At 35.2% G+C, this 15,069-nt stretch overlaps 1 protein-coding gene across 1 annotated transcript in view; it reads right to left on the bottom strand.

Moving 5' to 3' along the window:
- The window catches only part of MCTP1 (multiple C2 and transmembrane domain containing 1), a 220,173-nt gene that overhangs the window by 90,540 nt on the left and 114,564 nt on the right, over positions 1 to 15,069 (bottom strand). The window contains 2 exon segments of the mRNA XM_040090995.1: positions 13,008 to 13,127; positions 14,691 to 14,765. Of these exon segments, the coding sequence (XP_039946929.1) occupies positions 13,008 to 13,127; positions 14,691 to 14,765 (195 nt within the window).

Here is a 15,069-nt window from a genome sequence, read left to right on the forward strand (position 1 = left end):
TTAATTAGTCAGTAATCACATTTTAGAGCACAGGCATCCCCTGTTTTAAAGCACTCCTCTTGCATTAGAAATTCTTCAGGGTTTTGGGTTTACTTTCTTCTCTGCTTCTTGGGGGATGGGAGATGAATTTTTTTGATTTTTAATAGAAAGAATGTGATAAAGAATGGAGGTCTGCAGAAAATAAAATAAATACAAGCTTCAGAGTACCACAGTGCAGTGTCATCAGCTGTTGAGGAGTTATCTATGAAAAACTGTCTGGTGATGCAGCTAAGCATTCGTTACAGTCTCTGACTGCCAAAATGACAGGACTGCTCAAATCAGAGATAAACCAAGATGAACTTTATTTTCCTCCAGAAACCACAAACCCCCTTCTCAGCCTTTTGCCTTCCCTGCCCACAGTGAACCCATTGCTTGTGGCACAATGCTGAGAGAAAAAACCAGCAGGAATGCTTCTGATGCTTATAAAAGTAACTGCTGTAACTCTCAGTTCCAGTTTAAGTGCTGACTCTCTTTTCACATACACTTTTTGTTCTGTCCATGGCAGAATACACACTCATTTTTGGCTTACTAACTTTGCCCCAATCAAGGGGGGGGACACCCCTGATTTATAACACCACCAGTTATAGCTCTTAACTGTCTTGCACTGTGAGAAACAGTGAAATGATTTAATTAAAATAATTTAATTCAAATCAGACATATTAGACATTGTAAGTAAAGGAGCAGAAGGGTGAGCTCAGTGATCCGGAGACAATGGAGCATACTAACCAGAGTTTCCCAGGTTCAGATCCCAGGTCAGATACATACTCCCTGCTCCCAGCTTCAGCCAAGAGTGTGCCCAGAGGTGGCTGCCTCTGCTTTGGGGAGAAAGGAGGAATAGGCTTGTGAGCTGATGGGGGGGGGGGGGGGGGGGGGGGGCGGGGCAGGAGGAAGGGGGGATTAGCTGCATTGTCACTCCCTAATGACAGCTGCCAGATTATTAGAAACCACATTAAGTTCTTAACTTTAACTTTGCTAATCAGCAAGATCAAACTCCTACAACTGAACTGAGTTTTTTTAATATTAATTAATTAAAAAAAAAAAAAAAAGAAGAAGAAGAAAAAAAGGGAGAGTTAGCACATTTGCTGCCTAATATGGATGTAAGGCAGTTAACAAGCACACGGTTGTAAAAATGAACTTTGATGGAATAAAATACTTGACTGATTTGGATTGGCCTCAACAGCATCATTTGCAATGGCTATGCATACAGGACTGAGGTTTTAAGCAGTATTATTTCTTTCTATGAAATTCTGACATTCAAGAATCAACTAATGAAAGGAAAAGTGTATTTAAGCATTTTGATGTATTCTTCGAGAAAGCGGCACTCAAGAACAGCATAGCTCTGCTACATTTACTGTAAGAAAGCAAAACAAAACCAAACAAAAAACTTATAGACAAAGAGCTGAGTAACCTTTACCATGACTATTCTCTGAGTACGGTCTTGGTCAAGGCAAATGAACCTTAACTTCTGGGAAATGTGCAATTTTGCTATATTCTCCATATAAACAGAAAGCTTTACTTCTGGAACACTATGTTTGAAGCCTATTCAAAATAGATGGTTAATGGTGAAGGTATAATGATTGTATTTTCTTGAGGTTTGGATGTTGGTTTTTCGGTTTTTATTGTGTATGTGCTGCTTTTGTATGTCTGTTTTGGGGAGGGTTGTGTTGTTTTGTGGTTTGGTTGGGTGTTTTTGGTGTGTTTCTGGTTTTGGTTTTTTGTTTGGGGGGGGCTGTGTTTTGGGTTTTTTTTTTTTCCCCTTAAAACAAACACACACAACTTTTTTTAATGGCTTTGATGTGGCTGTTTCTGGATATACAATGGTTACCCAACCATTTTATGGTTTTAACAAACCCTTACTTTCTGCTTGGTATTCTATACAATGTAGCCTCTATTTGCACCCAAGTGGTACTAAATTACAGATAAAGTTACAGCAAATTTGTTTTCTCAAAAAAGCAGTGAGGCCTAACCTCCCTTGAATAATAACAGCTTTGCTTTGAATTCAGAAGTAGAACTGGAATAATTTTCCCTCAGAAAATGCAACAATAGAGCTGTTCTTGCAGGGCTGAATGGGGCATGGCTCAGTTTGCAGGTGTGCAGGTGCTCCAGTGGAGAGGCAGGAGGGTGCCTGACCTGGGTGGGCAGCCCAAGCTGTGGTGGGTAACTCCAGACTGGCCCACTATCCATTGGACGGTGCTGATGGAGCTCTCAACTCTGATGCAAAGAAATATGCTCCAGTGAATCAGTAATTTATAGAGATGTATCTTGCTCATACTGATGAAATCAAAGTAGCTCATAAAAACCTGAAGCACCCTTGGAGCAAAGCAGAAATGTCTCAAAAGGTTAAAACTCCATAAATCTCACCCAAAGTGATTTTTGAATGTGAAAATACTACATTATAAAGACCTACCAGCACACTAAAGTTATTTTCCAAATGTTCCAGCTAATAGACTGTGATGAAGAAATAACTTTTTTAATGTGTTTCACTGGAGTTGTGTTAAAGAAGCTTAATACTCAGTATTAAAATCCCTGTTCTGGCTGATGTGTAGCTGCAGTGCTATGAAGGGAGTGATATAATACAGAAACAAAGCTCAAACAAGGTGTTAGTTACCCCTACTGTAAAATAAATCACTCCAATACATTTCCATGTTTACTTGCTGCAATATTATGATAGTATTTCCAAGAGATGAAAATCAAGCACATTTAAGGAATAAGCATTAAGTGCTGTTAATGTGGTCTTATGCTGGTAATTGTCTTGGGAAAAGCCTATTGTGTTTTATATACTAATGCTATGATGTGTTTATTAACTCAGAATCCCTCTGCTAATGGTGCTTTAAGCAAGTAATAATTAATATGGTGGCAATTATTAAAAAAAACCAAAAAACTTTTAAACTTAGCTCATGTTAAAGGAATACATTATTTGCTGGTATTATTTCTTCAAAAGAAAAGAGCAAAAAGGATACTGTATACCAAGCAAGAATTACTCAGTCTTTCTTTTTTAAGGAAAGCATGCTTTAATAAATGTTATTGATATCCCTTACGGTATTGACTACCCATTTTCAAAGGAATTAGCTGGTTTTAATTTAAAAACACACTTTCCCTGGAAAATGAAGAATTTTTCATTGGAAAATAAAGGTTCAAATGCATGCACCTGTGCCTTCTGGTCTAACATACGGTAGAAAATTTTTTCTCTGCCTTGTAAGTGAGCACCAGAAAGAAACAGAGCGAGAACTGCTAAACAGATACCATGCACTTAAGAACTGGGGAGAAATGTAAGGAAATAGCAAAAGTTCCAATTACATAATACCAGTTTTAACAGATGACTCTGCAGTGCTAGTAACAGCTGTGTGAGTAGTGGTCAATCCGAAATAAGTAAGACTGAGTTATGTGGGTGTTGCTTTTTTTTTTTTTTAAATCTGTGGGTTCTCCATAGAGTACTTGTATCCCTGGAAAGCAGTTGGTTTCCTGTAACATCATAGTTGAACTAATAGAGTAGATGTTATCCATGGAAATGTACAAACTCACAGATCTGCCATACAGTTTTAAGTCTATTCAGGATCAGCTGCAGCCATTTGGCTTACAACTATTAGGTTTTTTTCTCTTCAGTAACAATTGGAGTCATAATGATAGTTATTTCTACGGGTAAATGTTAATACTTACTCTGAAATAAATACAGTCTACCATTGAACCCAAAATAAACAATACTTTTAAAATTTTGTCACCTTGTTTAATGCAAAGTATTAAACAGATTCCATATATAAACCCCTTTAATGTTTTTTCTTTCAAAAAGTAAATAAGCTAAAAATAAAAATAAAATGCTGCTTTCATCAAACAAGTGGTTATGACAATTGCAGGCTTTTTACTTCAAGGTCAACTGAAATTCTTCTTTCCTGCAAAAGTTAAATCACTTAAGCGTGACACTTGGTAAAAATTTAACAGTCCACACTGTTAAGTGTTCCAAGTATTAAAAAACTATCTAGACGACACTGTTTTTTAACTTAACTAAAATGATCTCTGAGGCAGTTTTTGCTCCTCTTTTTATTCCCATGACCAGTACAAGAAGTTAATGTGTGAGATGAGCCATTGCAAATATGCAGGCATTACCAGTGACATGTCTAAAGCTACAAGAACACCTTCTTCACAAAACTGCAACCACAAATTTAGCCTTTATTTGAGAAATTTAAGAAAACATTCTGTCTGGATAGTAATCTGCATGATTAATCCTTGTCACCGAGATCTTTAGGTGCTGCCTTGGGAGGGATGGGGGGGGAAAGCACATAGAAAAATAATTCAGGAAAGCATCATTTTTTGGGAAAAAAAATATTTAAGTCTAATTTTTCAGGGATGGAAAACAACCAGAAGGTAAACTTTTTTAACCTTGACTGAAACAAACAAACAAACAAACCCAAACAAACAAACAATAACAACAAAAAACCCACCAAAACCACCAAAAAACCAACAACAAAAACCCCAAACAAACAAACAAACAAACAATTATGCTAATAAACTGTTATATAACTCATACATAATTTAGAAGAAAAGTAAAAATATCCACCCTTTGTAAACTTCTGAAGTGTTTTTCTGCAACAGTGCACTTCAGAGATTTGTCCCCTTGACATTAAGACCATCTGCTCAGTACACAGATTCGTTAACCCAAGCAAGGGACAAGTTCTAATGGTATGGCTTTTCCACACTCAGTCACAAGGAAATTTCCCTACCTCTGACAAAAAACAAATGTAAAAGACCAGTGCTTTCACAGGACTTTCCTACATAGATCTCAGTGGAGTTCCACTGGAAACAAAGATTTTTGCATTGGAACTCCACCTTACATGTGGGGTATCATCATCATGACAAACAACATCATCACCCACCAGGGAATTCCAAGAACAAAACAAGCTTTCAAACTGTTTCCAGGTCCAAATCATACATTTATGGTAGGAAGCATGCAGCAACTCTCTTTTGCCAAAAAATGTAGGCTAAAGCTATGTGTGGCAGACACTCCCTTTTTAGGAAAAAAGGACAAAACTTCACATGTAAGTTTTGCAATGGTTACTTAAGATTGTTTTTCTTTAGAGGCTTTACTTACATCATCAATAAAAGCAATTACTGTTAGTCATATAGCATATGTGGAATTAGTAGACAGAAAATATGCTCTAAGGCTTTTTTTATGTTAATAGGCTGGATTTCCCATTCAGCTACTAAAACTGAAATTATAAAATTGTGGGTTAAACAATATAAGCAATAAAAATATATTTCTTATGCATATTTGAAATGGTACAAGATTCTAAAATGTCTAAAGTGTTTTCACTCCAGTAAAATCCAGCACATTGAAAAGAACTGTTTGGTTTTTTTCCTAATTCTTCCACTGAGACACTTACGTCATCTCCTGCTGAAGTAACAACTACTCTACAGGGATAAGTACACTGAAGATTCCTTAAGGAACAATAGGAAGGAACTGGTAGTTTAAGTTCTGAATTTAATTTCTGTCCTTTCTAAGCCTTTTGCACACTGGATTTTCAAAAGATTTGGAACAATCACTTCTCTGTCTGATTTACTTTACTTGGGCTTTTCTTACCAAAACACAAGATGTCTGCTTCTTTTGTTACTACACTGCAACTTTTGGCAAAACCATTACATTATGTTATTTGAACTATTGAATGGCCCAGTGAAATCAGTGTGTCCTACAGTTCTTTCACTTCGAAACAAACCTTACAATACTTATTCCTACTAAAATAAAGAAGAAGTAAAACAGTCTTTGTAACTTGACTTTACAATGTGTTGGTTCTCCTAATACTCATCATTAAAAGATGATGAAAAAGTAAGATATCTTATAAGTCAGTCATATGCAGTATCTAAGTCATGGAAGTTTGAGTGGCAAAGATCTCCCGCAACAACTGTGAAATAGCACCTCAGGGAACCTGAGGATGATAGGGTACGCAACTACCTTAGAACACCCAAGCTACTTAGTAATTATCCAAATTCAGTATCAATGATGTCTGAATTCCTTCAAGTGCAAAGCTTTTCATTCAGTACTGTTTTATGTGCTGAAGAGGAGAGTGCAAGTAAGAATTGGTTACACAATGCAAGCCCTCTCTGGGGGCCCAATGGTCCACTCTGCAACACTTCTAGTAACACCAGGCAGTGGGGGACTGCCTTGTACGTATCCTGGTTCATCAGATACATACTGCAGAGTAAGACTGCAACTCACACAAACTGGCTGCCCAGATTTCTAGTCATATCACTGCCTCAGCAGGAAATCTAATCTTGCTTTTAGAACTTTCTACATAATCCTAAATACAGGAGAGTAAATAATAACTTTCTTCAACTTCCACAATTTTTCATCAACCACGTTTTTGTCCATCAGACTTTTTGATGTATCAAGCTATAATAGAATCAAAAAGATTTGGTTGTTAAATAATTTCAGAATACTGTCAGTTTTCTAAAGAAAATGCATGGGAAAATGGTATGGTATTGAAGGAAAAGTTTAAGACTTGGTATACCAATGCTTTATCCTGCTGTCTATTCCAGTTTGATAAATCACAAAATAAGAGAAGTAATTCCCCGCACGCCATAGGTTTTTTTGAGGTTTAACGCCTTAAGATTATGAAGAAACTCAGAACAGCATCTAGTTAGGTACTATAATATATATGCAGGTAAAATAAACACCTAAGGGAGCAATTAAAGTGCTTAAAGTTAGAGCTAGTGCCATTTTAGACACCCGCAGGTGGGCACCCCAGTCACCTGGATAGTGATGGCAGAAATCACAGAGAACCTAAGACAGACACATACTCTTCTGGGACAGCAGCTGGACAGCACATAGGATGCTCTAGGTTGCTGAAAATGGCACAGGTCTGTGCTTGGGCAATGAATCTCACTGTTAAACTGGTTTAGCAAGTATGCATTCATTCTGTGAAGAAAGCCAAATGAAAGTGACTTTTTATAAACAAAATACAATGCTAAAAGAAGCTTTTACAGATATAAATATTCCCCAGTCTTTCTTTGTATCAGATTTGCAAACACACAATTTTTGAAATAAAAGATGTGGACTGATGACACCATTTTTTCCACACCAGTTTCCACACCTCATTTGTTATAGTTAAGAGGTGTCTTTTTAATCGTAGCTGGTGCTGGTATGTTCTCTCAGTATTAATACCTGATGGATCTCTTTGGTCCTATATACCAGGTTCTGCTATTTTTTTCTTTCCTATTCTACCTTCTAAAGCCTGGCACAAGGTATAGCTGAGTGTCGTAAAAAGCACAAATTCCACTGTAATTTTGAAGAGGTCCAGCATTATTTCTGCTGATATATAGAAAATTAGGAAAGAGGAAACAGAACTTAGGCCACTTTTTTTTTTGCCTGCTTTACTTCAGAAACCACCCGTCCCCCAAACGCCACAGCAGTGTGGTCCATTTCTTTTTCTAACCTGCTGGTGAGGATACAGATGACAAAAAGGTGAAAGACTTACATATGTGTGTAACAAGCATCAGAAATTAATCTTGTCCTGGCCTTGCCATCGTCATATCACTTTACCTCTGCAACTCTCTCTTTTGAGAACAGGCATTTTTGACAGCAACAACAGTTTTTGGAAAGGCTTTTTCTGGGAGATAAAAAAAGCTTTTGCAAAGACCTTATCAGCACTTATTCAAATTTCAAATTCTAGACAAGAGGTGGCAAAGCTAATTTGATGATACATTCCACCCAGGTTTAACAAAAGGTTAATTTTGTTTGAAGGTTGAATCCTTAATAATGGTATCCACAATGGGAACATCTACAAGTGTTTTAATATATGTGAAAATTCTGATTCTCTTACAAGTGTGAAAAAATAAGGAAAATATGTAATAATTACAACAAATGCATTCCAACCCCTGGTGGAATCATACCAAGTCTCTCTGGAAACATCATCTTTCATCTTTGTGTGAACATTGTTTCCAAAATACATAGTAGTGATTTTTTTTCCCTTTTTATTAGGAAAAACTCAGTAAATTGACAAAATTGTTTTGCTGTCTCATTTCCTTCTAGGAACCAGTTCTTTTAAATCCTGTTTCCTTTTCAATTAATTAATGTGACACCTCCAGAACTAAATAGCATATGTGCAAGAGAACGAACACTTAATCAAAAGCTTAGGGACACTATTATGTCATTTTCACACATGAATTCCGCAATGTTAGAAGACAAAGTGAAGGTGAGTTAGGCCTGACAAATGACTTGGATGCAGGGAGAATCATTTTATCAATATTTGAGAGGCTGAGAAAGAAAGAAAAGTATTTTCTCTGTGTATGCATGTACACATATAGAATGAATGAAAGGAATAATAACAGGAATAGGAGAATGAGTAGCTTTAATTTGAGGCTAATATGTGTGTTCATCCGATGAGGGCACTCTGATTCCAAGTGAGAAACAAAGTAAGTTTATTTTATGAGTAACAGTTAAATGTTCAAATAGGCAATTAAATACCTTATGGAGGCCATTTTGGGATACCAAACATTTGAAGATTATATATTCCCTCATATTTCATGTTTAGTATTCCTCTAAGTAAAATATGTGGTTTTCTTTAGTTACTCGGTTATGAAAAGTACCTTAAAGGTAAGGAGATATTTTTGATAATGCACATCTTAAACTTTTCATTAAACTACCAAATTTAAATTTTACCTTTTTGTGCACTCTGACATTTTTGTCTGGCATTTTCATTAATTTTGCAACATACATAGCTGAAATGTTAACTGATCAATACTTTGTCTCTCTCATGTAGCACTAGAGCAAAGCTCCCTAAGGACCACAGAGCAGTACAGAAATTAAATGTGTATCAAATGTTAATGTTAAACACAGCAGTACTTACTGTAAAATTGCTGAAATGGTTAAAAGAATTCCAAATGGAGAGATGGTAGCACAAATTATCTACAATCACATTTCAAGATTAAAGTTTGTCCCATAAAATAATTCACTGTCTCACACTGAAGTGTGTCCTTTTACTGATAGCCCCATTGTCCAATTATTTTTCAGCTCACTACAGTGAGAAATACTAGTATTGGAAAAAGAGAATACAGACCTTTTTCCCCTCATGTTGCACCCACTGACAACTATAAGAACACAAACCTCTGGCCAAGAAGCTGATGGAAATTAGGCCTAACTTAGCAAACATTTCAGTGTCCACAGTGGATTAAGCTGAAGAAAAAACATCCACTTTTGCATACTAAAGAACTAAAGTTCTTCCTCCTGAAATGTACCATATTAATTACCAAATTTAAAACAAACAAACAAGCAACAACAACAACAAACCACACAAAAAAAACCCTGCTAAATACTGCAAAGGTCTGTTTTAAATAGAGAAAAATATGTGATTTTAGGGCAAATCCTCTCTACATATTATGGTTTTTCCCCACTGTATTTAGGTCTTAAAAAGCATAAACATAAGTACATAAGTCATTCTTGATTAACCTCTAGACATGTAGTATAATAAAACTGTTCTGGGACTGGCATATTAATATTGTTGCTATCCACTTCCTTTATTTAACAGGAAATTAATACAAAAAAGCAGGAGAAAATATAGATTCTTCTAATTGCTCTAAGACAAAGTCATACGCTAGTCAGATCAACCTATGGTTCAAGAGCTATTTATTAATATCTTTAAGTATCTGAAAAATAACAGCTATTAATACATCGCAGTTATATCAGCGTGAAAATTACATACATACATACATACACACACGTGTGTATATATATATAGTATATATAGTGTGTGTATATATATATGGTGTGTGTGTGTGTGTATGTGTGTGTGTGTGTGTGTGTGTGTATATATATATATATATATATAAAAAATCTAGGTAAGAATTTTTCTTCTGCTGTGAATTACCGAAGCATAGAAATAGGAAATGGAGTGAAAACTTTTAATTATTCAGTCAAAATCCCCAGTGAAGATGATGAGCTTATGAAGTTCAATAGAACCAGGTAAAATATTGTTTAGCTGAGGAAATGCATAATCTAGAACATTCAGAACTTAATTTGATGTTTCCAAACCTCTATGAAGAGCACAAGTAACACTGGGCATCCGAACAGCAACAGCTGATGCGTTTGGACAGATTTTAGAAAGAATCATCCTAAAACTTCAACAGCATTTCCATACCTAAAATGTCCCAAATAATGTAAAAGTTTGAGATAGCTAAGCTCAGGAGTAAAAATAATCAGCAAGCCCTTTCAGTGAACAATGTTAGCCTTGGTGACTAACAGTGTGACTCTCCAAGGAGAATGACTTTTAAAAGAACTGCAGTGAAGAGTATAAGGCATATAAAGCAGGTAACTGTAACTTATTATAGCTATCGTATTAATCAAGATTTTATGTAGGTTTCTAAGAGTAGTTTTCTTTTACATTTTTGTAAACTGAGCTATTGTGGCGGAATTTCTTCACCTGGGGTCCTGCATATCCCTGTCACAAAGAAAAGCCATAGGGTAAAAAATATCCATTGTTGTAATGCCAAGGACATGGGGCATTGAGAGATCAAAAAATCAACCCTTACATATGCCACTTAGGTGAAATGAATGTTCATATCACATCCTGATACATCTGTATCAGGATGTACCCATCACAGCATATTTTCAAATCCAACAGGATAGAAGAAAAGGTTAGTTTAAAACTTTACTTCTATGTTATTCGTCTGCCTAAAGAGCTGAAAATATCCAGAACAGCCTGCTTTCCTTTCTGGAACTGACATTTCACTGTGACTTTTCTAGCCTCTAGAAGACAACTTTCAAAATAGTGAAGATAAAATGAAACATATACATACATTCATTTTATACACACTATTAAATTAAGTTGTAACCTTAGTGCAAGTGTAATTCACATTAAGACAAGCAAGTGGATCACTCTCGAGATTTCAACAGCCTATGAAAGTCCAGAAACCATCTAAACCCAAAGCTTATAATCATGATAAAAATTCACATATGTTTGAATTGTCCAGCAAAAACTTCTTTTGCTTGACAGAGGAATGATTTAATCCTTGGAGAAAATAACATCACGTCATCCTGTACTTTTTGTCCTCTACAAAATGCACAGTATGCATTTTGGATGCAGAACAGGAATACATTTGTACAATCAGAACACTGATGTAAACACAAAAATCTACTGCAACACCTACATAGCAAAACAAATACTGTAAGAAAACCAAGAAAATCAGATTTTTTATATATATGTCTATCTCTCTAGATAGGTATGAAAAATATGAATATATCTATAAAAATATAATCACAAACATGTTTGCACTGCAATACACTGTAAATATAATAATAACGTATACTGATCATTGACTTCCCTACTCAAATTCTGGTTTATGTACTACTACTACTACTGCTACTTATTATGACACTGATTTATTATTAATATGACCAGAAATGATTACTACTTCTTCCATGGCCACAGCAGTGTGCCATGGCAGGGGAGGAGGAGGGGGAGGGGGGGGGCTGGGTGGGAATACCCAAAGAATAAGATGTCTTTCCATTTTCCTTTCTTACACTGGCAACACCTGAATGTTCCATATCCATATTAAATTCTGACTTAGGGTGATGAATACTTACTAACTGAAATAGTAATAGCAATGTGGACATTTGAGTTTTATGTTGAAACCTGCATTTTCCTATGAAGAGCTGATAACTTTCAACTGAAATGATAGATTCACCTTTCGCCAGCAAACAGTAGCAAGCATATTTAATCTTTGCACATAAAGCCATTACTACAGACATCAGTAGAAGTACAACCCCCTGGCTCTTTGAACAATATAGCACATGTATCTCCTGTACTCTCAACAAATGTGGCAACCAAGGACCGACAGCATGCTGCCATCCTTGACAGGCACAAGGAGGTTTAACAAGCTACACAGCACAAATGGAGCCTTGCTAGAAGAAACTTTCTGCAAAACAGCATGACTTAGTGACACACCCAACCACTTCATTTTATTGCACAGCCAGCTCCAATGCTTGGTTTGATTTCTCCAAATTTGAGGCACCTGACCTTCAAGCATCCCAGTAAAAAGTACTGTCCACACCAGATGTGTCTATAATTATTCTAATATTCTATATTCTATAATTATTCAAATTTATACTGAAACTCTTCTCAGTTCATAATCATGCAGGAGAGGCTCCTAATCTCAGTATTTCGGCCAATTAAAAAAACTTAGAAATTCCAGAAAGTATGTCCATGTACACATTTCTACTCTCTAATGAAAAAAAAAAAAAAAGGTCTTCTTTGTAGCTCTTATGATTTTAAAAATAAAGAGGTATTGATCTGGGTAACACAATGCAATCTACAACTGTGCTTGGAATTTTTTAAATTTAACCGAAAAAATAAAGTTTAATACTAATGAAGATCGTGTTCATGGAAAAGCAGCAATGCTGTTTAAATAGCTAAAATCAGATTCACTTTAAACCATTCACTAGAAACTATGACCAGAGCTTCCTGTGTAAAAGGTGGTTTGCTTGTTTGCATGTATGGTTTTAAAGTTGGGTTTGTTTTATTTTGGTGGACTGTTTTATTTTGGTGGACTTTTTTTTTTTTTTTTTTTTTAAATCTAGGAGCACCACCTTTGAATAAATAACAATCCAAAATACTTTAAGAGTCATTATTCAATATACAAGGGGATCAAACAAAATTTAAAGGAAGTAATTTGTAAGAAGCTTAAAATATATTATCCATAGTTCACCGATTCTGTTTTGATTTGGATCACCTGCTTGTAACTTATATGAACAATTACTTTTTTACTATAAATATACCATTATAATTTTTTTTAAACTCCATCTTTTTTGTGTGATGTTTTAAACTTAATTATTTAAAAAAAAAAAAGGATAAATGTGATTTATGCTGTCATCATAATGCAAACTTTTAAACAAATTAAAAAGAAACCACCAATCTACACAGTATTTTCTCCCAGTCTGTAACACAAACACACTGGGATGACTAAAAATAGTGTAAAAAAGATCATACCAAAAAAGCGGCGAGACTTCTTGGTGGAGAATCCCAGTCAAAACAACTGCTAATATAGCAGGCAGCAGTAACAAGAGCCATGATACAATGCTTCATCCGGATGAAGTTCCTTAACAGTAGCTGTTAAAAAGATGAAATATTGAAAATATTTCAAAACCCAAAAAAGTTTCAGAAGAGGCTCATGCTAGCAATATTGTCATTCTCAATTTGGGTGAAGGCTGAGAAAATACTGAGCTCTTTAGCTCAATAATTGAACAAGTTAGTTCAAAACCTGAGACTTGGAAGAGAGAGAATTTGTTAATTGTCTCAATTGGTATTTGTTGGATTTAATTCTAGATGGTACAAAAATTTTTCAGCATTAAAAAGCCACTTGCAAAATTTCACAAATTACCATATTAATTGGATTTCAGTTTTATTAAGCCTTTCTTGACAAATGCTGACTTTTTAAAATAAAAAGATGCTGCAGGACACTAACCTGAAATCATACAACATTACTGCTCTAATATCATTAAGATACCTGTACCATTTAACATTTTTAAAATTTTTTTCTGCTGTGATATATTTTGAAAGCATTGTTTTAAGTATTTACCAAAGTAATCTGCACACTTTCAAATTACATATATGTAAGACATAACAACTCTAGGTTTTGATTCAGGAAAATATACTTAAATCCTCTAAAATGGCAACACACTTCACCTGAAAAAGTGAACAAACCAGTGAACGATTTGTGTACTGAGTCACATAGGAAATAGCCACTCCTCCTGCCATCTGCAAAAGTCACAATGACATTTTCATTTATGAAAGTGGGAAGAAAAATTAATCTTGAGCAAAAGGCTTTGTTGCTTCTTTGCTGGAATAGTAGTGCAAAATGCAGCTTTAGTAACTGCATTACTGAAAATTGCAAATAAAGAAATATTTTGCTTCTTGAAATATTTTTATACTAACTGTATAATAAACTGATATAAAAATCATCCAGTAGGTAATTTAAACCATGCTCAAGTCTACAAGCTTTCAGGAACAAAGAAAACAGTTCTGAGACCTCTGACTTTTCACTGAAAACAACAAAAATCTTGTTCTCATAGTCCAACCAATTCTCTCCATGTAAGATATTTTTGTGGAAAATCAAAAACCAAGTCCAAAGTAGTTTGAGTGCAGAAAAATATGTCTTTAAATAATTTTTTACCAAAGCATTAAAATTGTGTGCAGCAAAAATATCCAGAGAAAAAAGAGAGTCAAGACATTTCCTATTCCTGGGATTCCAGAGTTTTAGTCTGCTTTCACTTTTAATTCCAACCTTACTCAAGTAACTTCTTTGAAATTTTGGCTAAAAGAATGTTGGCTCTTCGCCTTGCAACTAATGGAGAACTTTTGGGTTGAAGTTAACAGAAAAAATTTATGCAAGACTTATTTTACATGCACCTGTACAATAATCTGATATGTGTGAAACCTGATGGTTTCAAGTGTGTTCTTATTCATGTATTTCATGGAAATTAGGCCGCAGTTTATAGAGGAGACACATTAAACCCATGTATTTTGTTTCTGACTTCTCAACCTATCATATTCTTTTGTAAACATGTAATGAAAATGTTATTCTTTACTCTCAGCAGTATGATACCAGATATTTGAATGTGCACACTTGATACTACGGATTTTAGAAGGGATTAGTGTTTCCTTACTCTTTACCTGTTTAGACAGTCTGTCTTCCTCTTCAATGTACTTTGGTTCTTTGGGCATTAAAGTTCGTATGCTGGCTTTCACCTATGCATTAAAAAGTGTGTCAGTATTTCAAGTTTACTTTCTCCTCAGTAATAACACAAGCTTCAATTCGTAAAATTTACCAAGTTTCAAAGTCATGCCTGCCAAGCTCGGGACACATAAGCATACACAGAGACAAGACTTGCTCCTCTGTACATTAGCAGCAATAGCAGCAGCAGCAGCAACAAAAAGAGTGGGTGTGCCAAGTGGTGGCAGAAGAGTATTCTGTAGTATAAATCAAGGCTTAGAGAAAATGAGGAATGACAGAAATTCTCTACAAATCAGGAACAAAAGCTTTCATGAAACT

Source organism: Hirundo rustica, chromosome Z, assembly GCF_015227805.2.
Source record: "Hirundo rustica isolate bHirRus1 chromosome Z, bHirRus1.pri.v3, whole genome shotgun sequence".
In the NCBI taxonomy this organism is placed as follows: domain Eukaryota; kingdom Metazoa; phylum Chordata; class Aves; order Passeriformes; family Hirundinidae; genus Hirundo; species Hirundo rustica.